Below are 26,306 nucleotides of genomic sequence, written 5' to 3' on the forward strand. Positions count from 1 at the left end.
CATCTCACTGTGACCGCCGAGAAGAGCCCCATACCGCACCGTGCGCCACTGAAATGACTGAGATGTGGTGACAGTCGGTGAAGTCAGACCAGGCTCTCTCAGCGTTTCTCTCCAATGCAGCCAGTATCTGGAGTTTAAGCCTCTCGCTTTGCACAGCTCTGGGTTCAGCTTTGTGGCACAGTGGTGCACCCTCTCTGGACTTTTCATCTTATGCCAATGAGACGCAGCGTGAATCGCTTTTCTGATTTCAGGAATATTGGTTCTGGATACTCGCTTACTGCGACTGAACGCTTTGGGGGTGAGTGGACCAAGTCATTTAGTGTGCTTTAACAGTTGTTTTTGGACCTAGATTTCAGGAGTCTGTGAATAATTTCACTGCCTGCGGTTGCACCAGTCTATTTGTCGGATTTTTGTGGTCACTTTATTTTCAGAATTTACGCTATGAAAATGCTCTATAATTTCGAACTCAATGTTGTGGTTTTAATAAGGAAACCAAACAGCACTTTCAACAATATATATACATAAAACAAGTACTTCAATCAATTTAAGTGAAACTCTAAAGAAGTCAACTTGTGTCAGCGCACAAAGTCATCAAACTAGCTTTAATTTCCTAATCCTCCAATGCTGCTTTGCGCTTTTACGCAGCAACATCTCCAAAGAGACACGTTTCCCTGCGCGTGTAGCCAGAGTAACCTCATTTCTCTGACGCTGAAAAAACTTGGTCAGAGACGTGGAGGGGGCCTCCAGATGTATGGACTCAGCTGTCGCCTGTCACTTTGGTGACAACTGGTCGGCGCTGCGTGACCGCTGCTTGTCCGCCACTGCAGGGCTCCATAGCTGTCAAGAGTGCTGTTGAGTGAGGGAGAATGTGGTCACAAACCCCGGCCACATACAGTATGAGAAGTCACTCTCACTTTCTTCAATTCTAACCATGATGGATAAGGTGAGACCCATCCATTCTGACGAATCATTTCATCTAAACTTTATTTAAACTGAAATGGTTTATTAACGCAAGTGAATACATCTGGCAACTTGTTTATTTATACTAGAAATCAAAGAAGAAAATTCTTGAGTCAGGTTTCATCCTCCTGATAGTGTGATCTGCACTGTTCTGCTTTGTTTCTAGAAAAAAAATCGCATCCAAAAAACAGAAAGTTTTAGTGAATGGTTTTAAGACTAAGCCTAAAAGACTTATTAGGATGGACATTTTTGCAGTGCAGTCAGCTCTTTCAATAAAAATAAACCTGCAAGCTGCTTGAGTGAATTCATCACTCCTTGTGGACCTCTCACAGAGCTAAACATGACATAAATTGTTTCCTTTGGAGAACAATGACACATCCTCAAGATTCAAACATTTCCATTCTCAGCAGTGATGGAAAGTGTTAAACCTACAAGGCACAGGAGAGCAGTTACTGTTATATTTAACCAAGACCGTCTAAGATAATATTTTGCTCTCATTGGAGCACAGTAAACATCACCATAAGCCATTAAGTCCCTTGCATGCTTCCTCTGGGGGCTGACAGAATGACAGACCCACTTGGCTGAGACTGATCGCAAAAAGCACAGAGTCAGACTGGCCTGAAATCTGTCACTATGGCCACAGCTGACAAAAACAGAGCGCTGCTGATCCCAGGACAGTTCAGCTTGAAGCCTGACAGCTAGGTGTGAGGACAGACCCAGGAGGCACCATGGTATTTATTTGGACACATTGGATAGATTGTGGAAGTGATTTGAGGTATTGCAGAACAACACAAATGAAAATGGATTCAAATAAATGGAATTACACCTTGGAGCACTTTGACAGTACAAAGGAGGAAGATTAACTGCAGGTTCTGCACAATGTCAGAGCCACTTCAATGTGTAACTCACAACGTCAAAATCTTGCTGTAATTGCACCGGAAAGTATTTTGAAACATGGTCACTTCCATCCATGATCACAGCACTTTTAACCATCCTGATTTTTTTTTTTTCCTTGGGACAGTAGCCAGTAAAGGAAGAGGGTAAAGAAAGAAATACTCTGAGTGAGTGTGAGTGTTGTGGACAGAGAGACAGGGAACAGAGCACAGAACCAAGGTGGTAGTGTCACCTAGTGGCTAGAATAGAGGTTGATGCCTACACTGCCCAGGAGTCACAGAAACTCATCAGTAGCATTGCCTTTACAACCTGAACTACTTCACATTTTCATAAAAATAAGAGTAAACAAAAAAAAAATCTTTTGAGGGTTTGTGTGAGCTAAGGACAACTGTTCAACAGAAGCCTTATTTCATGTATTTAAACTGTCATTGTAAGTACTGACAAATACAAAATGAGGGCACGTTGGCCCTACATCTGAGACCCAGCATCTAATGCAAAAATAGAAGTTCTGTTTTGTCATACAAATTCTAATCAATGATATATTTTACTGTAAATGTTATTGGATGTATCAACATACTGTATATCTGGGTCTCATACTTCACAGCTGCAGTTTTTTAATGTTTAGATGATCTGCAAGGCATGTGTTAGAGGAGATGTGAGCTGCTGCAGGTGAGAATTCTCTGTGAATATTCAGTTATTTATAGCCTAAATGATTTACAAGTGGTGTTTTGGGAGCAGTTCCACATGTCACATGGTGCTTGTTCACGTCTCATTTCCAAAGCCTTGAAGTGAATGAAAGGTACCATTAATAGAATCAAAAGACTTTAAAACCATTTTGTTCTGGATTTGTGTGTGAACGCAAGAGGGAAATAAAATAGCTGGCCTTATCATAAATGTTCCTGGACACAGCAATGGAAAAAGTTCTGATCAGTTCAGCCAATTTGATGTTTACGAGCGCTCACTTAATAAATGTGGAATAAGTTGATGGTTTATTTTAGTACCGTAGTGCATAGAGACTGGAGGATTCAGGACTTGGCAGCAGAAAGGCCTGTTTTTTGTATGAGCCCCTCATAATGCATCTTTCAATTAGAGAAGCTAGCAGCTAACATTAGCACACTTGTGTGCTATTGCATTAGTGCACAGCAAGAGTGGTGGAGGTGGAGACAAATCACAGACATTAAGCCAGTCTCAGACATAAACAGTTGGGCATGTCGTGGTGTGTGTTTGTTCGAGAGAAGCAGATGGACAGAGACAAAGTGGTCACCTATGTGCGTGTATGACTCTCTGTAGGTGTCGGAGAATGTATGCATGTATGGCAGACACCCAGCTGAGTGTGAAGGAGCAGAATATAAGTCCCAGTGCCCGTGTGTATACGTTTCCCACTGTTGATTTAAAAGCCCAGTACCAGTGAAATGTACACAGAGGCCTGTTTGTGCAAAGCTAGAATGAATCACCCTCGCGTCCGTGTAAATCGCCTGCAAGCCAAACACTCTGGCAGCCTTTTATCCCCAGACGTGGTCCAGCTCACCGCAGCAGGGCTAAAAGCAGAGCGGGACAGGGCCGTGTGTTGTGAGGAGCTGTCAGAGGAGGCCAGTCTTTCATGGCTCTGGACGGGGAGATGTGGCATGCAGTCGGGTTGCCATAGACAAACTCCAGAGAGCAGAGCACATTGACTGTAAACTGTTTGTGGTAGGTTGGCAGGAGGCTGGATGAAGTATGGCTTGTTTAAACGCTGGTGGTCCCTGAATCTGTGGTCACTGGTCCTGGCTGAATGGACGGTGGCCTGGATGGTCAAATTTAGGGCACTGTTACACTGTGGTTGTAGAGATTAGGATAACCACTGTGGATGCGGCTGTCTGCGGGAGAGATAATAACTTTGTGCTAGCCATGCAGCAAAGTTCCCCTTCCTGTAACTTTCAAACAGCATCATGTGTGAGAGTCAGTGGGATCTGCCTGCAGCAGTGGCAAACATTGGATCCACATGCTAAGCATTATTCTAAAGTGATTAAAGGTAGCTAGTGATTTAGCGCTTCCAGGCACAACTCTGTTTATTAGGAGCTGCAGGATGATGTTAGAGGAAAACGGGTTTGGCTCTCACACTGGAGTTTAATGCCCCAGCACATCTCTGGTAACCACACGGCATAATTGCGGGACTAACCATCAGACCACCACGATGATGAAAGTCATACGCGACACACATGTTTCATTATCACCACCATGTATAGGCATGATGCTCAGCTCTGGATGAATACTGCATAATAACCACGGTGCAGTGCAACAAAACTGGTTATTATGGACATGTCTGTCTTTTATAAAGGGGAATAACGGATGTAGAGATACCAAATGTCAGCCACCTCAGTGATGGAGTTTTTGGAAAAAATCTGACACAGACATGGTTGCCTGCAGGAGGGCATGTTTTCTCCTCTGTCCTCCATCTATAGGGATCCATCTAAGCAATCACAGTATCAAGGGCTAGAAGCAAAAGAAAACATATTACCCTGAGATAGTCATTAAAAAGCCCAGCTCATTTCCCCGGGACACAACAGGGGATTCAGTTAAAGCTTTCCGGACCCATGGCTGGAAATATGCAAAACACCCCCTTTCCTGTGGCTCTTGTTCCTCCTGCCCTGTTGGCATTGTCACTGGGGTGGAGTCAGTGAGCATGGATGATATGGAAAAGGTCAACAAGGTTTAAAAATGGACTCTGCAGGGCAAAGGATTTTTGGACTGACAACAAAGGTATTTTCTGAGATTTTTCAGAAAGGTTACAGACAGTAGGGACAGTTGCTGGATGTCTGCCAGGATATTCCTCTCAGAACATTTACTCATTAAAACTTTAATCCTGTCATATTTTACAATGCCATTAATCAGGTTTGGAAACAAATTTATGCACACAAGAGGTTGGCCATATTCCCAAATCACACAGTGCTGAATTTAATTATAATAACTCATTTAAAGTATCTCCTAAAATACATCACAAGAAGATTAACCAGAACACAGAGCAATATATCAATACATTATCCCCCTCCTGCTCCCCGGGGAAATATTTAAATTGCTGCTGCCTCTTTTCTTTGTTTTTCAGTGGAGGAGTTTTTAATGTGTACTAATTCAAAGATAATAACGAAAAAGACATAATAATAAATCTCTTAAAAAAATAGGGATTTTGCTACTTGTCGGACCTACTATTAATCCATCTACATTACATACAAATATGTAGGATTTAGTGTTCAAAAGCTTTGCAAAAGACAGTAGTGGTACAGCAAAAATAAATTCATGCAAGAGAGGAAGTCCATCCAACATAATGATGCGGTTATTTCAGCATGATCACAATGCCCCAGAAACATCTAATGCTAGCATTTAAAACAAGTGTAAAACAACAAACATTCAAGTTATGCAAGGCAAGAGAATATTTGTATTTGTCTTTATTTTATCATGTAAACAAAAATAATAACAAAATACCTCATCATTTATGATTACTGACTGTTTTTAGCACCATAAATAAGCTGCCAAATAAGGTGGTTTTGATTTTAACAGGTGTTAGTTACTGTTCTCAGTCAAATAATGTGTCAAAAATCAGAGCCAGGGTTCTTTAAGAATTGGATTCAAGACTCAGAATTGATCAAATCTAAATGGAACCCAACACTGTATCCACTTGATTAAGAGATTCTAAGGAGGCGTAAACTGAGGTAAACTGTGTAGCCCTGGACACAAATAATGCAATAATGCAGCATTGTATTCAGATGCTATTTGGTTTGCTAAATTGGTTTGTGACACTGAAGTTAAGAACTGTCAGATGTATTCTGCCACCTCCACTTACTGTGTTACTGTGAGTTTTGACAGCTATTATTAAGTTTACTATCACTGGATTTATATTTGCTATCTTGTAATCTCGTATAATGAATCTCTTCACACAGAGGAAATGTGTTATCAGTTGGAAATATACATCATACATCACAGTGAAGGTCGATATTGTGGGATAACATGCAGATGGGTCAATACCGACGAAGGCCAGCTGAGGACATGTCTTGCAGAGCAGCAGCCTGAGGCCCACAATGGGCCCACTGAGCTGACAGAGAAACAGTTCGTTTGGCCACAACAACCTGACGGCAGCTCCTAGTGAGAGGCCGGTTCAAAGAGCCGGGCTTTTGTTTGCTATGCTCGCACTCGTCTTCCTGTTAGGGGCTGGGCTCCCAAAGAAAACAAGAGCAGTGGCTCACCAGATGTGTACATCTGTGCGTGTGTGTCCTGTCAGGCATACACACACATTTTACCATTCAGGGACAGTGTTTTATGATGCTGAAAAGGCATAAAAACGTGAAGAGAAGGCATGTCAAATTTTATTGAAAGGGTTATTATTTTTTTAAAACACACACAGCGTGTATGCCCACTCTGTCACATGTTCCTTTACGCTGGCCCATGACGCTGCCTGAAAATGGTTTGGTGTCATTAGTGACCTCAGTATTTGCACTTCCAAAAATAACACACTGATGCTGACAGAAATAGGCGTATTATATGCAAGGTTTCTAAGAAAAAGCTCTGCCCTGGAAGACTGGTATCCTTAATTTGGGGGGTGACAAGGCAGCCAGTTGTGTCCTTTTTTCCGTTGCATGCATGCATTGTGCCAACACACACACATGCATACATACTCACACACAGATCCCAGGCACTAATGACCCCATGTCTGGTCTGTATTTTTGCTAAACTGAGTGAGGTATCCTGAGGACTTCAGATTGGATCTCACCAGACCTGAATACACACACATACAGTACATAACATGCACACACACCTCACACACCTATTCTGTCTACCGCAGGCAAGCTTCTGTACTCCACCTCTTGCCTAACTTGCATCTCAAAATTCACATTACGTAAATCCTGAATTTGAAATCTCAAAGAGAGTTAAGTGAAGAAGCCCAGTTAAGAGATGCCACATCTTCATGCTGAATTAAAAAAAAACTGTTTAGAGCAGGGATGACTGATCTGATGATCGATTCGCATTAGATACAATTTCTATGTCAGTAATATATTATAAAATTCAGTGTTTTTGCTAGCAGTTACATTCATTCGGCCATGGCAGGGCATCAACTCAAGTTTTTAGTGCCACAGCAATCCCTGGCCTGTTACCTTGCATATAAATAAAATAATTCCACGCAGTGAGGTATGCAGAATTTTAATCAGGGAATATGAGAGCACTGGTATTGGATCAGTACTCGGTATCAGCAGATATATATATATCTATTGTTACTTATAGCAGACGTCTGTCTCAACAACAACATTTGCTCTTATCTTGTACAATGAAAAAAGATCTGGACACTTCTGATAATGCATATACTTCACGCGTTCTTCTTCTTTTTATGGGTTTTTTTTGGGGGCATTTTTTATGCTTTTAAGGAACCCGGCAGAGTCACGATTACATGGACAGTGCCTCAAACACTTAAGCCACCAGGATGCACTACTGCACATCCACTCATAAAGGAATCTTAATACATAATACAAGTGCAAAAAGGTGACAAGACAAATGTTTCAGTCATCAGATCATTCTCAGTCTTTCAACAATCTAAGCCAGCATACTTCTTAAATAGTGGAAGAAGTCAAATTTTAATCAGGTATTACCATTTACGTTATTACTCAACTTCTTTCCCAATGCATGCTACAATTCTGGTATCCCACCTAATCACTGACTTACGACTGCAAAAAGATCATGTCACAACAATTCATCTATAGACAATCTATCAACACAGAGAAAGGCAACTCAATGTGGCAAGCAGATGCATAGATAGTCAGATATAAGTTTGCCTCCCAAGATGTAGGACCTCTAAACATGTATAACCTCTTTGTTCTCTTCAGAAATGCAAATACATTAGACATACGTATTACAACCAGTAAGTCAAACAAGACTTAATGTCCAGTCGGACATCTAATGAAAGTAGGTCTAGAATTTCTTTCTGTACATTTGAATGTGAGTCACATGAGGAGGTGAAAGGGTCAACAACATCAGAGCAACAGGGAGCCTCACAGGGGAGATCATTGGGCCTCTCCTCTGCTCTTTCTGCTGTTTTTACTACCACCTTAATGACTTAAATTGTGTCCAATTAAGCAGAGCTGGAAAGAAGCATCCCCGCTCTCAGCCATCATAGTTCCCTCTGTGCTGTGGCACTGGAGCATGTGTTTAATTAGAACGCTCTAAAAAGACTGTAACGGAGTGTTTCTCCAGGAATGTTAATCATTAGTGGGATCCTGACTGAGCAGCTCTTAACGGTTTCAGAGTATTGTTGGATTCCATGGTTTGCCTTTTGAAGCCGTGCGGCTCAGGAAAATGCTTCCACGTGTAGGAATTGCCAACTTTCTCTATCTTTAAAAAAAAAAAAAATGCATCCTCTCCTTCTACAACGACTTGCTCGTGGCACTCACGCCCGATTATTGCCTGTTTAGTTACGGCGGTCTCATTCATGTGTCCGTTTGAGCCCGGGGCTGGAAACACACAGGAAATAGTTTACTTGCCATATGAAGGACATACGGTTTAACTTCGAGGAAAGTTGAGGAGATGTGTGAGGTTTAAGTGGTGTGTGAGTTAGACTTTCTGAGAGTATGAGGTCATAAGCTAAAAATGTTGTGAAGTCTTAAAGGTTGCAAGTGTTGAACCTGGACATTGACGGGGTGCTGTTTCAACAGGAATGATCAAACCTTTTCACGCGGCATGGAAATGAAGGCATGGAAAACCTGACAGTTTTCCTGGTCGTGGGGAAAATCTTAAATTTCATTGAAGAAATAAAAAATAATGGTGAAAACACAGACCTGTTGGTTGAACTCATTGGTTTAAGCTGTTAATAGGGCTGTTTTGTAATTTTATGTCTATATTCTCCCCAGTTTGTCAATGGAGACCACACATGACAGGCTTTGCCCTTTGCTGATCCAATGCTTTTGTCAGTGCAAGTGAGTAGTGTAAGAGCAGGCCATTCATCCTCGGCCTGCTCTGTGTGTAGACAGCCACAGGCTTTTGTTGAGTTATAGTGTCCTCAAATAAAGGGGCTTCCTCCCTTTAAAAGCCCCAGGAGCTCTGTCGCTCCACTTCCCATTGTTCCCAATGAGGTCCGGCTTTTACAACTAGGTGAGAGGGTGTCAAATTGAGGGTGAAATATGAGCTGTCCCAATCGTACATCTCTGCAATGTTTGGCAAAGCAGTTAGACAACGGTGTACTTTTGATAAAGTGAAGAAACAACCAGTGTGCTGACACCGGGATTTGTCCGGCAGAGATTTGTTATGTCACGCCTTACAGGGTACTCCGTGGAAACTGGACATTCATGTTGTATTACATCACAGAATGACAGGGTTACAGCAAATTAAATCAAGCAGAAATAAATCGGTAGATAAGTAATATGTTCATTGCTTCCATGAAATCAGGGCCATTCAAACATGACATCATCCACTTAACAAGTATTATGTTGTTGGTTTTATACAATAGCATTACATACTGTAATTTAATAATTAAACACAGACAGCTTGGTTATGAACTTAGGATTTAAGTATTGTGACCTTTTTTGTTGCTGTTTGGTAAGTCAGAAAATTTGATTTTCAGTCAGAGTTGAAAAGTTCAGAAGTAACCATATCTCATTGCCAATTTAGTCCAATAAATCTTGAATCCTTTCCTTTTTTTTCATTTTGATTATTCCTATTCAGTGCTCTTGAGAAACACATGATCTTAGTGAGGTCAAGTGTCAAGTGAGTAGATATTTCTCTTTTAATTTTTACAAATGTCTCTTGTCAGAAACTAAGCTTAGATCTAAGCCTTGCCCTCAGCTGCCTCCAATGTGTCAGAGTGAAACAGTAAAAGGGGTTATGTGAGGGTTATAGGGCTAACAAGCCCACAGTCTGACCTGAGTTTGTCAGCGCCAATCTAGCTAAGTCAATATCAATACGCTGACTGCTCCACCAGTTGACCTTTTCCTCCCTCTTTCAAGGCGTAAAAAGGATTGTTGTTACAGTAGAGTGATAGACTTTTATTGGCCTTTATAACTGAGGCTTTTGTTGGGTCTGTGTCCTGCTAATACCCGTTGGCAAGTCATTTAAAACTTGAGAATGCCTACTTTTTATAAGGTAGCTCACACACCAGTGAGAGCTGTTCTCAACAATGGTCATCAGTGACGGTAAGTTAGAGACTGACCTTCCCTTTGCCCCCTTTGGTACCCCAATTTATGGCATTTCTTGGGACTCAAATTTGTCTCGTTTAAACAGGTTACTTTAGACTTTAATTCATGATAGTGTCCATCTCTACACAATGTTTCACGTGGGGATTACATGATTACTATGAGATACAGCATTCAGCTTTTATTACACGCTTTGTTTTATGGGTCCCCTTCTTCAAGAACGTGTTTGGACCAGAGAAGAATGCAGCTTTATCGTAGGTCGTTGGTTCTGTTGACCATCCATCCCTGTCCTGTCATTGTCAGGGCATGCTGGTCATGGACTACCTCGCTGCTAGCAGAGGGCGTTTTTTTTTACAGCGGTGAGAAGGTGCAGACCAGGTGTGAGGTGCTGTTCAGGTCGTTGTGGCTATGACAGGGGAATGGGCTGTAAAGTCCCGGGGCCATGGATTTATGGGTCATCTGGTGCTCTCTAAGGTCAAAGGTCAGGGATGCGTGACTTGTCCAACGTAATATTATTCAACTATCTGAGGCGAACCTTGAACTGTGCAGCCAGATACTTACTAACTATAAATTGTACGATCTGAGAACGAGAATTGTTGTTATTCTGATACAGGTTCCCCGTTTGAGAGACTAAAGATAATCCACAGATGCGTTTAAATAGTTGCCCTCACCTTAGTTCATTGTCAAAGGCCACTGATTCTCTTTTGCAATTTCAGTGTAAGATGCCCCCACATTTGAACTTATCTGCGATTGCTTCTTTGAACTTTTAAACTTGTTACTCAACATTCTTCAAAATCTGCAACTTTGAAATAAAAAGAAAATGTTAAAGGAAAGGCAATCGTTTCCCTTAAGCTTCAAATGTGGCAAAATATTGCGTTGAAAGAACAAGGGATTCATTTTGACATTTTAGGGAAATCTGGCACAATTCTGTTTACTCATGCTGGCGTTGCTGAATAGGCACTGCAACTTTTGTCTAGATTAGTTTACCATCTTAGCTTTGCATTTCATGAATGTGACCCCAAAGGCAGGATGCTGTGTTGTCCCTCCCCTCTAAGAATTGCTAATGGAGCAGGGTGCAGAGTCTTTTTGACCAGCACAAAGGCCTGAAGTTTGCTGTGAAAGGGTGCCTCTCCTCCCTGGCCTTGGCTGCTACAATGGCTTTGTCCACACACCCACACACACCTACCGTACATGCACCATGCAGGCACTCAAATATTAGTCTGTAAGCCCCAGAATATCAGTCATCAATTTATTCAATCGTGTTTTTCTGTTTTGGGTAAAACTTTACTTACTTTCTTTTCACTAAAAGGAATATCAACCTGTCTAAGATGCTTTTTTTTTTTAAATAACAGTCACCATTCACCACCCATGCAGCAATATTTCAGCACATAATGGTGTGAATGTGAGGTGTGTGAGCAAGCAGAGGATGGAGGAAATGTCTCACAGTCACATGCTGTCAGTCATGCACAGGAGAGCTAAACAAGGAATGAATGACCAATTGAGAATGACTTCCGGATGGGAGCCGAAACGTCTTGATTCTGAAAACAGTGTCCAGATGACTACGACTGAAACCCTTTCTACAATGAGTGGCCATGTTTTTGCCATTCTTTTTTGGCTGATATTTTGATTAAACAAAACATGCTTACTAAGATTTTTTTTTGATCAGTTAGCATGTAGACAATGATGTTCACCTGTACTAAGTTCAACATATCAGCTAGGATCTGTGATCTGATTGGAGGAGACTGTGGACTTTGCAGCAAACTAGCTTTGAATATGCTGTGGATTTGTCTTAAATGATCAAATAATTGGCAGAAGTGTGCACGTAAATCACATATTCTGTAGTGCTTGTTTCATTTTTAATGCTATGTGAAGATACTATTTTCAATTAATTTCTGTGCCTCCACTAAGTAACAGTATTGGTCTTTGCAAACCCTGTTATATCAGCCCCACTTAAAAACCCCACAGTGTAATTGTTTCACGCATGTGTTCAAGTTCACAGAATTACACCCTGACGTCATCTCCACAAAAATAAACAGCTTCTAAAATGTTAATAAAGAAAGCAATTCTAGCTGTTTAATAGATTCCTTGCTTCCAAGTAAAATGTTCTACTGCTTTGTTTTACAGTCTTAAAGTATGTTAACCCTCTACAGCAAAACCTTGTGTTGAAAAGGATTAACTTTTTAATTCCCTTAGACACAGTGATGTCCACTATAAAACATGTCCTTCTGGGAGAAAGTAACACTTTGACTTTGCAACCGAACAACCACAACAGGATGCAAAAGGTGCAACTGTCCAGAGTTTGACCTGAGCTGCTCACTTTTGTTTTCTGAGGCAACAGGAAGAGAATCACATTCTGACATTACTGCAGAGGTACGTACAATGTACGTTTGGGTTTTATAGAACACGTCTGTAATTTTAGCTCCTGTCCAACCAGTAGATGGAAAAGGCAAAGAGAAAACTTGGATAATCGCCAATACTAGCCATGTAGTGTTGATCTCCTGATCTTTTTTGTAAGGTTTGTTTTAATTTGGGATATGGATTACATACAACTGAATTAGGGCTGCAACTAAAAATGCCCAGTACAATTTTCAAGAGCCTGAGAGTTGACATATTTACAACTATTTTGTTCACCGTTACATTACAGTATAACTTCACAGAGTCCCATAATATAGCTACATTGTGAATTTTGCACTTGACTTAACAAAGTTGAGCTGAACAATGTTGGACATTTTTTAACCCTCACTCAAACAATGTTAAGCTGATAATAACAGCTTTGTGGTTCAAGTAATTTCTTTGTATAGGCCGCCTGTGATTCATATGTTAAAGGCCTGATAGCTGGCCTCATTTAGACTTGCTGACATCATGTTCAGTTAGAGGGAAGGGTTATGTGAGGCTGAGCCAGGATTTTGTAGATAGTAGAAAGCACAGCCAGATAAATAAAGCATCTTTTGTTCACTTGATCCAACAATCACTCTATAATCATAAAGCTGTAGTTAGCAAACAGCTCTCTGTAACTTAGTGACATTTTAGCGCGCAAGAGAAGAGAGACAAACCACCAGATAAACCCAACCCTGACTGTAACGTTCACCACCTTCCCCACATCTTTGAGCTGTTGATAGGGATGGAGAAAGAAGAATGTCATATGAAAGCTGTTGTGGAGATGGGGCGGTCAGTGTGGTAAAACGAGCTCTGCCATCACTGATGTGCTACTTAAAAGTGCAGTTCCTGTGAGCTGGAGCTCTACCGGTGGTTCTCATTTGGAAGCATATGTTTGAAGTACAAGGGGAGGGTCACGGGAGGAGAGACGCCTCGCTCTTCCATACCCTGCCGTGACTGGCTGCTCTCAGGTTAAGGGGCCGGGCTGAGGTTAAGAGGGTTGGGTTGGGAGAGGGAGGAGGAGGACTGGGTGAGAGAGACAAGGGTGGGATGACCATCTGGTTGAGCTCCTCCATGTACACGCACACGCACACACCCCTCTCAAACACTCTCTCCCAAGCACTCAGACAGACATCTCCTGACTTTTTACAGTCTTAGCTTTGATATGGGCTGTTACTGTGCTGACAACTCTGATAGAGAAGGCTGACTGCTGAGGATCTTGCATAGATATGGAGCCCAGAGGCTGGAGAATCTAGGACTGGATATAGCAGTGATAAGATTCTTTTTCCTGCTCACCTCAGGAGAGTTGAACTACACTGAGGTAAGACCAGCAGGGAAATGACTAAAGATATAATCTGTTTTTTCAGAGGAATGTGCTTTGTTTGTAGTGAGGCTGAAAGAAAAACTACTTGAACAAGTGGAGATGTTAAAGTATTGCACCATAACTCATCCTGAACTGTCTTTTGGTACTAGATGAAACATGCTTCTTTGACTGATGCAGATTTGTAAAGTTAAGACATGTACATGACATCTCGTGGATTATTTAGTTTAATGGGACGATGGTTAAATTATTCATCTGCATTTTGCATGATTCCCAACACATACAGCACATCACATGGATGGAGCTCTGTGCAACTTCTGATCTTGGCTTAAGTCGAAATCTGCCTTCAGTAGGACTTTTTCCTATTGAGGTGGTGTGAAGGGTGCCAGTGTTCAGAGAGTTGATTTTAGGTCCCCTATACTGCAAATTGAATTTACTGGGATGTAAAGGTGTTTGATGTCTGCTGTGTGACAGCAGCACGTGTGTGTTGAGTCTTAGTTCAGTCCGGCCAGCGCATGCAGGTGGTCTCCATAGTGTAGATCTCTGTAGAGATGTCACTCCCATCCATTTGGTCTTGGAAAAACACTCCTCCAGCCATGAAAGGAGGCCTCAATTAGCTGACCAAACTCCAGCAGCTCCTCTCTGGGTCTCTTCTCAGCCGCACTCCGACTTTCCAGCAGCATTTCCACCTTGGCATTTTCAAGCTGATTGGATTCAAATCTTCTGCAGACAGAAATGCCATGAATGAACATCCTAAGTGTTGTATTTCAGCTCTTGATTTTATGATGCTCGGTTGGTTTATTGGATTACTCAATTACAAGTTTAACCTTAAATGCTGATTTACTTAGGTACACATATGAGGCTGCTGGTTCACAAAAGGATCTAATTGTTTAACCAATCTGATCTGGCCTGCAGTTTGACAATGTTAGTTTGTTAGATCACTTTTGTGTTTATAAGGACACAACATATTAAGTTCCAACAGCTATCATTTGACGATATTTGTGTATACAGGGATAGCAGGGAGCAATAATATGCTGCATATTTTTCTAAAGTTAAGACATATCTTTTCTGACATAAAAACAGATTTGTCTGAGTTCAAGCTCAAGTAAGCAGGGACTATGAAGAGAAAATCTTGTTTTTCTCTTCAAGTAGAGCCTATCCTGCACTGCTGAGTTCGCAGGAGCCAAGTTAAACATGTTGGGCCGGTCCAAATTGACAGAGAGCACTGTGTTGGGTTGTGTGCATGTCCATCATCCACTTCCTAGAGGTATATAGACAGTAATTCAGACCAGAAGTTGCTTGTTTTTCCTGTGCACTCTCTCAAGGGTTGTTAATCCAATGCTCCAGTGTCTGGATTTTGGGGGACTCTGGTTAAAGTGTTGTTGAATACTCTTTAAAAATGTCACTGATGGATATATTTATTGGCCAGTCACAGTATGAGGTCCTGTGAGAGGTTTGTATTCCACAAAGTGAACACATGATGCAGAGTCTCTGCAGTGCTTTCTCAAGGGTGAATACAAATCTGTGGTTATTTTGTTCCTTAATCCAATCCAAATTTAAAAGCACATTTAACAACAACAGTTGACCAAAGTGCTGTACAATCAAAATATAGCAAAAACCATAAAAACAACACAGTAAAAACACAAACACCTTAATGAATCAAGTTCACACCCGCTTGTTCATTGAGCTCCTGTTATATAGAGCTTGTTGGAATATAAGCTTTCTGTGACTATTGGGGTCATTGTGCACTTTTTTTCTAGAATACAGGCCTCTTCATTCATTCTAAATATCTTGTGGGATGTTTTCAAATCTTCATTCACTGAAAACCATTCAAAGCAAGCATGTGTTCCAGCTTCCCTCTTTCACCTGCCTTGACTCTTTTGTGGAACAAAACACATTAACATTTTCATACATGTCAGGTCACCCCATTTTAGCCTCAGTCTGCTAGCACCCCCACCACCCTCTGGCCCTCTGTGGGCAGATCAGTCAGATATGCAGGCCCAAAGCCATGTTAACAAGCACCTTTACAAAAGAGTGAGGGGCTGTTAAACATTCAGGACTGCAGGGGTCTGGCTAGTGGGGGAGGAGGGCAGGGCAGGGGAAGTGCAGTGAGAAGGAGGAGAGTAAAAACTAATCTCACAAACCATAGATCCCTTGTTAGGAGAAAAACTTTAAAAGCAAGTACAAGTGATGAGTCAGTGACTTGGCAAGTCAGTATAAGCATGGCTAAGTTAGTTGGCTCAGTGCTTCTGTCATTCAAAAAGTTAAGGAAGCGTTCTGGGCAAAGTCAGAGGAAATGAACTGCATGACATCTAAAGGAAAAATTAGCATGCAAGCAGATGTGGTTGTATGAGAAAGGGGCTTTGCCTAACATCGGGTCGTGTACATCCTTTATTCCTTTTTGTAGGCCTGGCTTAAGTTCAAGCCTGACATTCCTGTGAGTCAGGTTTGGCTGTGTGATACATCCTCGCAGAGACTTGGTCAACATGTGAAAGCAAACATCTTTCTAACAAATGTAGTGCATGACTGAGTCTGCACCTGATAAAATGTGAGGCTGTGAAGTCGGAGTCTCTTGGCTCCTGACTGAACCTGCCTATAGTTAGCTATCTCCCATGTGAAACCCAAGCCGCTCTCAAACAAGGCCACATTTTTGCAGGTTATTTTGGTCTCATTTGCAAGTCAATAGATGTGAATAGAACAAGAGTGTCTTATTCCCCCATCTGAAGACAGGTTATCTGGGTTTGAGGGCTTTAACTGTCATGTATAAGGAGATAACACACCACATCTTCAGGAGAAAAAAACTTAAAGAGAGATAAACAGGCTCTTGATGGAACAAGCCTTCAGTGGATTCCTTCACAAAGGCACCATTGTTCAGGACATCAGGCATTTTAATGGGATATGTCATAAGCCAATCCGCCTGACTTGACACTTTGTGGTACAATGCAGGCACAAATTCCAAAAAAAGCTCATGAATCCACTGCCACCACAATCCATCACGCTTAACTCTGATAGTCTTTGACTGGGCAGGCTAGAGGAGGGCATGCCAGTCATTGACAGTGGCGAGGCCACCGGGGCTGACTTGTCCTTGAGGAAGATGGGTTGATATGAATGGCCGGTAGCTGCCTGGAACTGGCATGCCATGTGTGCAGCAGTTAATCATCCACAGGAGGGTCTGGTGTGCCACTATCTCAGAAAGAGCCGTCACTAAACGAGAAGCAGGGCACATGAGCATACAGCTGACTCTGACAGGGTGTTTATGTTGCTGTATGTATGTGTGTGTGTGTGTGTGTGTGTGGACCAGCTTAGCCTAGAGTAGCCTATGTCTGTACGCCTGTGTCAATGTTGGCTTCAGCATAAATGTGTGCATTCCCTCTTCATGTATTCATAGGAGCTGCACACTCCCAGGGGCAGCCGGGCATATATATCATTAAAGGAGAGAGCACAGATTTTAAGGCCCCTTTACTGTCACGCCGGTGTTCAAAGGCTGCACTCGAAGTGTGTCTGGTTTTCTCAGCTGTCTCTCCGCGGCCCTTGGTGCCCTTGCCGGCCATAGGGGGTAGAGGCTTGGGGGGAGGTGGTGTAAGGGCCAGGCTGGGCTCCCGTTTGATCTCAGCTAGAGCCCTTGGCCTGTGAGAAATGACCACAACTGGACACACATTCATCATCTCCGCGACTGCTTGGTCCTGCAAAGCTTACAGCAGCTCAGGATATAAAGTAGGCTTATAGGAGTTGTTTGATTAGCCTAAACAAATTAATTGATTTGCTTTACAAACTTGAACTCTTGTCACAAAGTACAAAAAAACTGACTTACCAATTTGTCAAATTGCAAACTTGCAATGCTAATATATCGCTTAAAGTGAGACTATGCAACTTGTAAAATAAATAACATGCATTCTTGCTCAGTTTAATAACTAAGGGATTTTACGGCTACAGCCTTACTTGGTCTGGGATGACCAGTAGCATTGTGGCTAATTATAGCGAACTTAAGATCGATATTGCTATTTAACAGATGTTACTGAATCAGTTGGCTGACTTGATGATTCTTCTGTTCTTGTGCCACCATTACCTCGTAATTGTCATTTGTGGCCAGAGTGGCTGCTGCTCTGCAAAATGTACAGTTTGTTTGCTTTAAAGTTACGGTAGACAATAAAGATTATATTAATTAATGATGTTTTTTTTTGTATTTTATCCAACTATGCACTTGTTTATTTTGTTTCCATCTTTCTAACAACTGTAGTACAGTCATGTCTGCAAATGTGTGGATGTGTAGGAAAGCATTAGTGACTATGGTCACCACACACATAGATCAACACTGTGCCAGTCTTTGATCTCCTTGCTCTATTTTTCTCCTTCTATTGCATTGTCAGTGTCCAACCGAGTATCAGTTGACCCCATCCATCCACATCCCCCTCTATCCATCTCTCCCTATCCAACTCCTTCACCTGTCTGGCATTGTTCTTTCCATCTAAAAGTTGAAAGGATGATCAGACACTCACTCACCAGCAGGTTGGAAAACAAACATGTCCAAAGAAAAAGGGGAGATGAAGGGAGAGACCAGGCTTGTGGACATTCCCCATATGGTGGCCCTGTCTTAAGGCCAGACCTGTGTTTATACAGACTTCAGGCTCAACTGATCAAGACAGCATCATCTCCCATGTGGTGGCCCCTCTTGGGACATAGTCTGACGTAGCACCTCAACAGGCTGAATGATGACTCGTTCAGACCTAAGCTTCAAAGATAAGGTTGAAACCTAAAGATTGAACAGCCAGTGTCTGGTGTTGTTTTTGCTTTTAAGTTGATGGCAATTTACTGAATTACAGTATAGGAAAGGAATGTGAGGTCTATGAAACATTTCCCAAGACTGGGCGTACATATAAGCAGCTCTGAATTCACTTTGTATTTATGAATAGCTAACTGCCTGTTATTGTCACTATAATGAGATCCGACGTCACCTCATGAAGCTTTGGGAATTTCCTAATGGTCTCTATATCCTCAAAAGCCACATGAGGAGGGCACATGTTTAACTGCCACCACAATAGCAGTGAAAGGGTATAGTTCTCTTTATGAGTGTCTTTATAAAGTAGACTCATCACTAGAAGTGTACCAAGAAAAGCTTGTGCGGATACCATAATGGGCTTTTGAGGGGGGCTGTGGGCCTCATGAAAGAGACAGTGATGGTGTGATTCAGCTGGTGGTTAACATTTAGTGGAATGGCATTGACATGTGAACTGGATTAGATGGAGTGAGGATAGCATTATGTGGGGATTGGTTGATGTAATGGCTTGTTAACCAACATTTCGTTTTCTTGTCTACTTCAATCCTCCCTCCTCTTCCTATCCTCACCCCAATTCCTCTTCCTCCTCCCCCCCGTCCTTCCATTCTTTGCATTGTCTGTCTAGTAAAAAGAGAGTCTGATGAGCCTGGCGAGTGCAGCAGTGTCGGCAGCTGGCTTCCAGGGTGGGGCACGCCAGCGAGACTTGATGATGGAGCAGAAAGTCAGTAAGCTGACCTCTGGCTTCCAACGCAGCTCCACCTCCGATGATGACTCAGGCTGTGCGCTGGAGGAGTACGCCTGGGTACCACCTGGCCTTAGGCCTGAACAGGTGAGCAAAATTTTACTTATAATGGACTACTCTTATTGCTGCTGTTCATGAAATTCATGAAGGCATTCTGAGTTGAGCTTAAACAAAGCTGAGCTTAAACAAGCCAGCTTAGCTTGCAATTGGCCTACAAAGAAAACTTATAGCATGATATTGTTCTCTTTAATTGTGGTACCTATTTCATTGGTTCACAAATCATTATTTCCCTAAATCACCAAAGTGAATAATGGCATATCCTCCTGACAGAGAATAAAAACAGCTCTGACCTGATTTTAAACTCCCGTCTAGGCCATTTGCCTGGCCCAGATAAATGATATTCAGCACATTACTGAATGCATTTCAACTAGAGTCTAGAGGATAATGGCACCTATGGGACAGACAACAGATTTCATAAAACTTTAGCTCGGTCCCTTTGTTTGAGGCAGATTTGTCAGGCTCTACCAGGCAGCCACTTACAGGCAGGATGTGCATACTTTTATTTACAAACTGCGGTATGGTGAAGTCTGCTTGTGATTATCAGAAATCTGTTAAGAGGAGGACTTGGTGGGTCGAGCCTTCTGCTGCTGGCGAGACCAGGAATCAAGGGGCCGTCTTTTAACAAACACGGGCAGGGCTGTTAGTTGTGTCCGCAGGGCAGCCAGTGTGATGTGGCACTTTTCCCAAATCTGCTGCATTTTTCCTCTTCTCTCTTGATTTCTCTCTCTCTCTTCTTGCTGCGTTTCTCTTCTCCTCTCCATCCCACTTCCCTTGTTAAACAACACACATGGAAGCAATGAGGGGGAGATGGGCACAAAGAGATGGGTTCACAGCAACAGAGAACCTTAAATCCCAAACATATAGGGCCTTGTGTTTTGGAAATGCGTGGGTCAACTGTAATGCCTTTACTGCAGCCATTGCCCTGAATGGGCTATGTATTATGGGTCATCATTACAGTGAAGAAACACATAGGGCCTGGGTGATAGCTGACTGTTCCCCAGTCCCTAGGGAGCTGGATGAGGGGTAAGAGGAGCATGAAAATTTGCATAATTTATGGTGGGGGCAAGAGTTGGGTTGATTGTCAGGGTAAATTGCTGTTCCCCCCCTCTAGACGGCCAAAGCTAAAGGACCCCCCCCCCAACACACAAGACAAGCACATCCCACCTCTTTATCTGGCTGGCTGTAATAGCCCCTCCCTCATAAAGTTTAGTTTTCAGTAATCATCCCTAAGGGTCAAAGTGCCACTGCTACAGGCTGCTTTGTCCTGTCCCTATAGAGACAAGCATATGACTGGAAAAATACAACCTTTAAATTGATTTGACCTGTTGACCTGTTTTGACTTGTTTATTACAGATTTATGAAGAAAATGATTCCTCCAGTGCCATCATCTAAGAGCGTCGATGCTATGTGTTGTTGATTTTAAATAAAGCTGATATGGGGGTTAGGAAAAACTCAAGCAAAAGCTTTGATTCCACAAAGTCAGTCTTCCATACATTTTACACAGAGCTGTCCCAGAATGTGTCTCATCACAAATTAATGTGTTGGTTCTCTGGTTCCGTGGGAAATAATTTGTGTTCATAAATATGGGCTGTTCTGTCCAAGATCATAACAATAATATATTGCTGCAATTCAATGGATGAAAATTTGAGTTAAAAAAAAGCTCAACTTCTTGGGTAACCAAAAACAGCTATATGTTCAGATTGATGACCATGCATTCTTGAAATAATATATAATTTGGAATGGGTTTCATTTGTCTTGTGTGGGGATTCATTGAACCTTTCAGTTCAACTGAAACTGTTTTGGGGGGTTTTGCCTCATCAGTGATATATTTAGATTTTTTAAAAATGTTTTTCAGCAGTGTCACCAAAATCCAGCACCTAGTCTTGAGGCTCTCTAAATTGGCTTTGTGTCAGACGGTGTTCCTATGCCCAACCTCCTTACTCCATGCCATGATTTCTCCAGGTCCAGTTATATTTCTCCTGTCTGCCTGAGGATAAGATCCCCTATGTGAACAGTCCAGGAGAGAAGTTTAGAATCAAGCAGCTTCTCTACCAACTTCCACCGCATGATAATGAGGTGAGAATATTTTGTGTGCATGTCCGTAAATGCAAGTATCATAGAAGTCATCCCAGCAGGTCCTCTCATGTATGCCACACAGAAAAGATCCACTCTCCATTTTGTTTGAGATGATGAATCTGTTGCTGCCCGCTAAACCCACAGCGTTAAGAGCCTCACTATCCCCGTGCCATCCCACTAATGTGAGCCCTTGGCATTCACGTTGATATCACACTGGGGGATTTTTGTTCCACAATCTTGTAGACATGTAGTGTGGACACAATGTGACTTTTGACTTGATGATTTTATGATGTTTGCCGGTAGCCCCCACCAGCAGGATTCCTGTCATAGCAGTGGTTTTTACGAGGACTGCTCAGCGGGAGAGAGGGATGCTGGTTGAAAGAGGCTTTATGTGATGCCACCACCGCAGTGGCACCACAGTTCGACTTGGCTGTCTCTCTTCCTTTGTTGCCCGTCCTCTTGATTTCACTCTAAACACAGGCCTTGTTTGTGTAAACGTCTGCTTTCCCTCTTGTTAAGGCTTTGGGAAACATCAAAAAGGCCTGTTGTAAAAATGATGTTCTCAATCAGGGACTGCGGGTGGAGAAATGTAGGGGTTTAGGAAGGGCAAGCTGGGGTCAAGAGTTGCCTTTGTTCAGCATGCTCTGGTATGCACTCTGCCCTCTCTCACACTTACCTAAGTTTATAACCTTTTATTAGTGGCTGACAGTCTTAATTGGATATTTCAAGGGCCGTAATATGAAAGGTCATTTGAACCACTTGAACAAAATTCATATCCTACCCTGCAGGGTTTTTTTTCACCCCAGTATTAGACCTTTAAACGAAGGAATCCCATCCCTTGATATAAAAGTCTGCGATTGTGAAACTTCTTTCCCATAACTTATCACTTTTTCCCAGGTGCGTTATTGCCAGTCCCTCAGTGAGGAGGAAAAGAAGGAGCTACTTATGTTCAGTGTCCAGAGAAAGAAGGAAGCACTGGGGAGGGGCACAGTGAAACTGCTGTCCCGCAATCTTCTGAACAGCATTTGTGAGCATGTAAGTTCCCTGTGCATGTATTATTTACAACTGTAAAGATGGAGAGGACTGGGAGAGTGGTTGTGCTATGAAGTTGTTTTGAATTCAGCCCAAGATCTCAGTGTCAGCCATGCTATTTAAGAGATCCCTAAACACAAGCTCGATTTGCAGCCATGCAGACTAAAAAGTCTTCTCTGCTGAGTGGTTTGGAGTGGCACATGACAGTGTTTCACTTAGTATTTATAATGATCGTTGAGCAGCTAGAGGGTGCCCATAAACTTTGCCAAAACACTCTGATATAACTCTGCACATCCATGCATTCTCTTGTTTTCTTCTTTATAACTGCCTGTCCTATCCAAAGTCACTGTTGTTGATTTGTCATGTCCTATGATCAGATTATATGAAGACAGGTCAGGAAAGAAAAACAAATTGGCCACTCTGCAAATGCAGTTAGGACAAGCTGATGGGCTGGCACACACAGATGGGCCACATATTTACCCCCTCATCAACAGAGCAAATGGACATGGAAGCCATATGATGTTCTAGTTTATATGGGCCAGGCTTTGTGTTACATTTAAAGCTATGTCCATGCATGCATGTGATTTAATTACCTATGCATGATTCAGATTATCCTACCACAGAATATTTTGGAAGTACAGCTAAAGTGCAATTTCAGAGTAGTTACAGTATGTTAAAATCAACCATGTGATCATGTCTGCATATTGCAGTGTGGTGAAAACATCAACGGTGGGGAAATGGCAGTGTTCACCTCAAGGGCAGGCCCTGGACTGTGCTGGCACCCCGCATGCTTTGCCTGCTCCACATGTAGCGAACTGCTGGTGGATTTAATCTACTTCTACCATGATGGAAAGATCCACTGTGGAAGGCACCATGCTGAGCTACTCAAACCACGCTGCTCAGCCTGCGATGAGGTAAAACCATAAGAATGAAATACTGAGAGAAAACAGTGTAGTGAAGGAAAAACATACAGTCTAGTTTATTGCTTTGCAAAATTCCTCTGGGATAGCAATAACATTTATTTTATATCTCCACTTAAATCAATCCAACATGAATATATAGACTGATGACAGCCAGGAAGGCAAAAAAGCAATTTTGTCTCATCCAGTGTACATCTATGTCTACAGATTATCTTTGCTGATGAGTGCACAGAGGCAGAGGGGCGCCATTGGCACATGAAGCACTTCTCCTGTTTTGAATGTGAGACAATTCTAGGGGGCCAGCGCTATATCATGAAGGACGGCAGACCATACTGTTGTGGCTGCTTTGAGTCTCTCTATGCGGAGTACTGTGAGGCATGTGGAGAACATATCGGTAAGTTGATGATTTTCTAGAGTTAAAATAAAACAACTGTCATGATTTTCTAGCCTTTGGGTATTATTACTAACCAACTCAACATTTCCCCTTTTCCAGGTGTTGATCATGCTCAGATGACCTATGATGGGCTCCACTGGCATGCCACTGAGAGCTGCTTCAGCTGTGCCCAGTGTAAGAACTCTCTACTGGGCTGCCCCTTCCTGCCACACCAGGGTCGTATTTACTGCTCCAAGGCCTGCAGTCTCGGGGAAGATGTGCATGCCTCTGACTCCTCCGACTCTGCCTTTCAGTCAGCACGCTCACGTGAATCCCGTCGCAGTGTGCGCATGGGCAAGAGCAGTCGCTCAGCTGACCAATGCCGACAGTCGCTCCTCTTCTCACCCTCTGTCAACTATAAGTTCCCTGGCTTCAGTGGAAATGCTGACGACACCCTGACCAACAAGCTTGCCCACATGAATTTGTCTGATGAGCATTTCTGGAGGGGACGTAGCGAGGAGGCCGAGGCACCTGAGGACCAGGAGGAGGAGTGGGCTGAGCATGAAGACTACATGACTCAGCTGCTATTAAAGTTTGGGGAACATGGCATCTTCCAGCAAGCCAATGACTCCAGACCCACGGATTTCTGGATCGCCGAAAAGAATCCCAAGTTGAAGCAGGAGTCCTTAAAAGCTGGCAGTGGAGGTGGAGGAGGAAGGGGGAGCCTGGCCAGTAAGAAGTACCAGGCTGACATGTACTGGGCCCAGTCACAGGATGGGCTAGGGGACTCAGCCTACGGTAGCCACCCGGGCCCAGCGAGCAGCAGAAAGATTCAGGAGTTGGAGCTGGATCATGGGGCTGGAGGAGGCTTCCAGGGAGATGAGCCACAATGGTATAATGACTCTTTGGAGTGTATCACAGACGAATTCAAGAAGACCAATCAGAGTGTCCGAGACTCTATGGACTCACTGGCACTCTCCAATATTACCGGTGAGTAGATATGACATGATACATCAGATCATAGAAAATAATCTTTTATGTGATGGCAATGGTTGGTCCATGTGTAAACATTTTACAATTTTCCTCTCTCCTCTCCAGGGGCCTCAGTAGATGGTGATAGTAAAGATAGACCTTTGGTTTATTCCCTGCAAGGCTTCCATGAACTGGAGACAGAAGACTGTGAGAAAACCAGTAATATGGGAACCCTCAACTCCTCTATGTTACACAGAAGTGCAAATTCCCTTAAGAGCCTTGTATCTGAGCAGGAAGAGGAGGTGGAGGAAAATGTTCCAAAGGAAGAGGAGGTGCCTCTGCCAGAGGACAGACCCAAACCTCATGTCCCTGCCCTCAGGAGGACACGTTCACAATCTAGGCCGCAGCAGGTCAAATTCTCTGATGACGTGGTGGACAACGGCCATTATTGCGAGCTCCCAGTGCGCCAGCCACCTATGAGTGAACGGACTCGCCGGAGAGTGTACCACTTTGAGGAGCAGGGCCAGGAACTTCACTCTGGTCGCCACAATCACCACCATAGGAGGCATCGCAGTCGCAAGTCTCGCTCTGACAATGCTCTTAACCTTCTGCCCAAGGAGAGGGCCCAAATGTGCTACAAAGTGGACCATAGAGGGAATGCCCTCAGCCCCAAGGGGCACCAAGCCTTCCACGGCCACCCCAATCCTGCTGCCATGTCAGACTACAGGCTACAGGGCCCAGCTATGGGGAGATTCTTGGAGCTGTATGGCGATGATGATGACTGGTGCTCCACGTGCTCTTCTTCCTCGTCTGATTCTGAGGAAGAAGGCTTTTTCTTGGGTCAGCCCATCCCTCAGCCCAGGCCCCATAGACATTACTACACTGATGATTTGCCCAGCCCTGTGGTAGGCATGTCCTCTCCTCCTTATGGCCAACGGACTAAGTCCAAAAAGAAGAGAGGGCACAAGGGGAAAAACTGTATAATTTCATAGACTTTCATTACTCTCTTATTCTCAGCTTTGGGTCATGCTCTGCCACTCACCTCTGCCCCTCATGTCCTCTGGTTAAAATGCAATAACAGTCTGTTTGCTATTAAATGCTTCACTGCACTCAATTTACCATGGTGTTTGTGTAAGACACAAGTCCTTATGCTGAATCTTCATAGGTGTAAGCATTACAAACTGCCAGTAAAGTAACAAAGTATTTTAATTAATACATATTTATAAACCACCATCTAAACAGTGAAGATATTAATGTATATATTGTAGAATTAAAAAAAACAAAATGGCTATTTTTATACCCTTGAGCTCATGACATGCTTTGTACCAAAATAGCATTAACATTGAACTATTTGGCAGTTGGTACAGAGCCATTTGTCCATGAGGGTGTCAGAAATGTAATGACAAACTGACACTGACCCAAGCTCTTGAAATGTGTTTTCTTCCAGGCTTGTGCAGCGCTAACATAAGAGAAACACTGTGTATTAAAAGGCCTGGTTGAGTGGTGTATTTATGGGTCACTGTATTGTAAGCAAATCATTGTAATCTGTATAAATGTACAAACTGGAATATAAGGCTAAAATAGATGATAATTGTAATAAAAATATCTATATATCATGATTTGTGTAGTTTCTTTTTCCTGCACAAAAGTATTTAATGGATA

General features: G+C 42.8%; 1 protein-coding gene across 3 annotated transcripts; it reads left to right on the forward strand.

Annotated features, from left to right (window-relative positions):
• On the forward strand, positions 1–26,263 carry prickle1a (prickle homolog 1a). Of its 3 annotated transcripts, none has more exons than XM_044193270.1 (8): positions 1–298; positions 19,095–19,298; positions 21,234–21,347; positions 22,245–22,382; positions 23,090–23,293; positions 23,507–23,693; positions 23,793–24,662; positions 24,771–26,263. In XM_044193270.1, exons 2-8 carry the CDS (start codon positions 19,110–19,112, stop codon positions 25,634–25,636), a joined length of 2,568 nt encoding a protein of 855 aa, XP_044049205.1. In that variant the 5' UTR covers positions 1–298; positions 19,095–19,109; the 3' UTR covers positions 25,637–26,263. The 3 variants fall into 3 exon arrangements, with proteins under 3 accessions (XP_044049205.1, XP_044049208.1, XP_044049207.1); XM_044193272.1 differs by lacking the exon at positions 1–298 and adding an exon at positions 13,404–13,695; XM_044193273.1 differs by lacking the exons at positions 1–298; positions 21,234–21,347 and adding an exon at positions 13,402–13,695.
• Positions 26,264–26,306: the final 43 nt, after the last annotated feature.

Source organism: Siniperca chuatsi, linkage group LG4 (assembly GCF_020085105.1).
Source record: "Siniperca chuatsi isolate FFG_IHB_CAS linkage group LG4, ASM2008510v1, whole genome shotgun sequence".
Classification (NCBI taxonomy): domain Eukaryota; kingdom Metazoa; phylum Chordata; class Actinopteri; order Centrarchiformes; family Sinipercidae; genus Siniperca; species Siniperca chuatsi.

What these genes read in the sequence shown, in the direction of transcription:
- prickle1a (XM_044193270.1), top strand. Translation starts at nt 19,110, where the DNA reads ATGAGCCTGGCGAGTGCAGCAGTGTCGGCAGCTGGCTTCCAGGGTGGG. An exon ending in GCTGCTCAGCCTGCGATGAG is followed by an intron (nt 23,294 to 23,506) that starts GTAAAACCATAA and finishes CTATGTCTACAG; the next exon opens with ATTATCTTTGCTGATGAGTG. An exon ending in GGCATGTGGAGAACATATCG is followed by an intron (nt 23,694 to 23,792) that starts GTAAGTTGATGA and finishes CCCCTTTTCCAG; the next exon opens with GTGTTGATCATGCTCAGATG.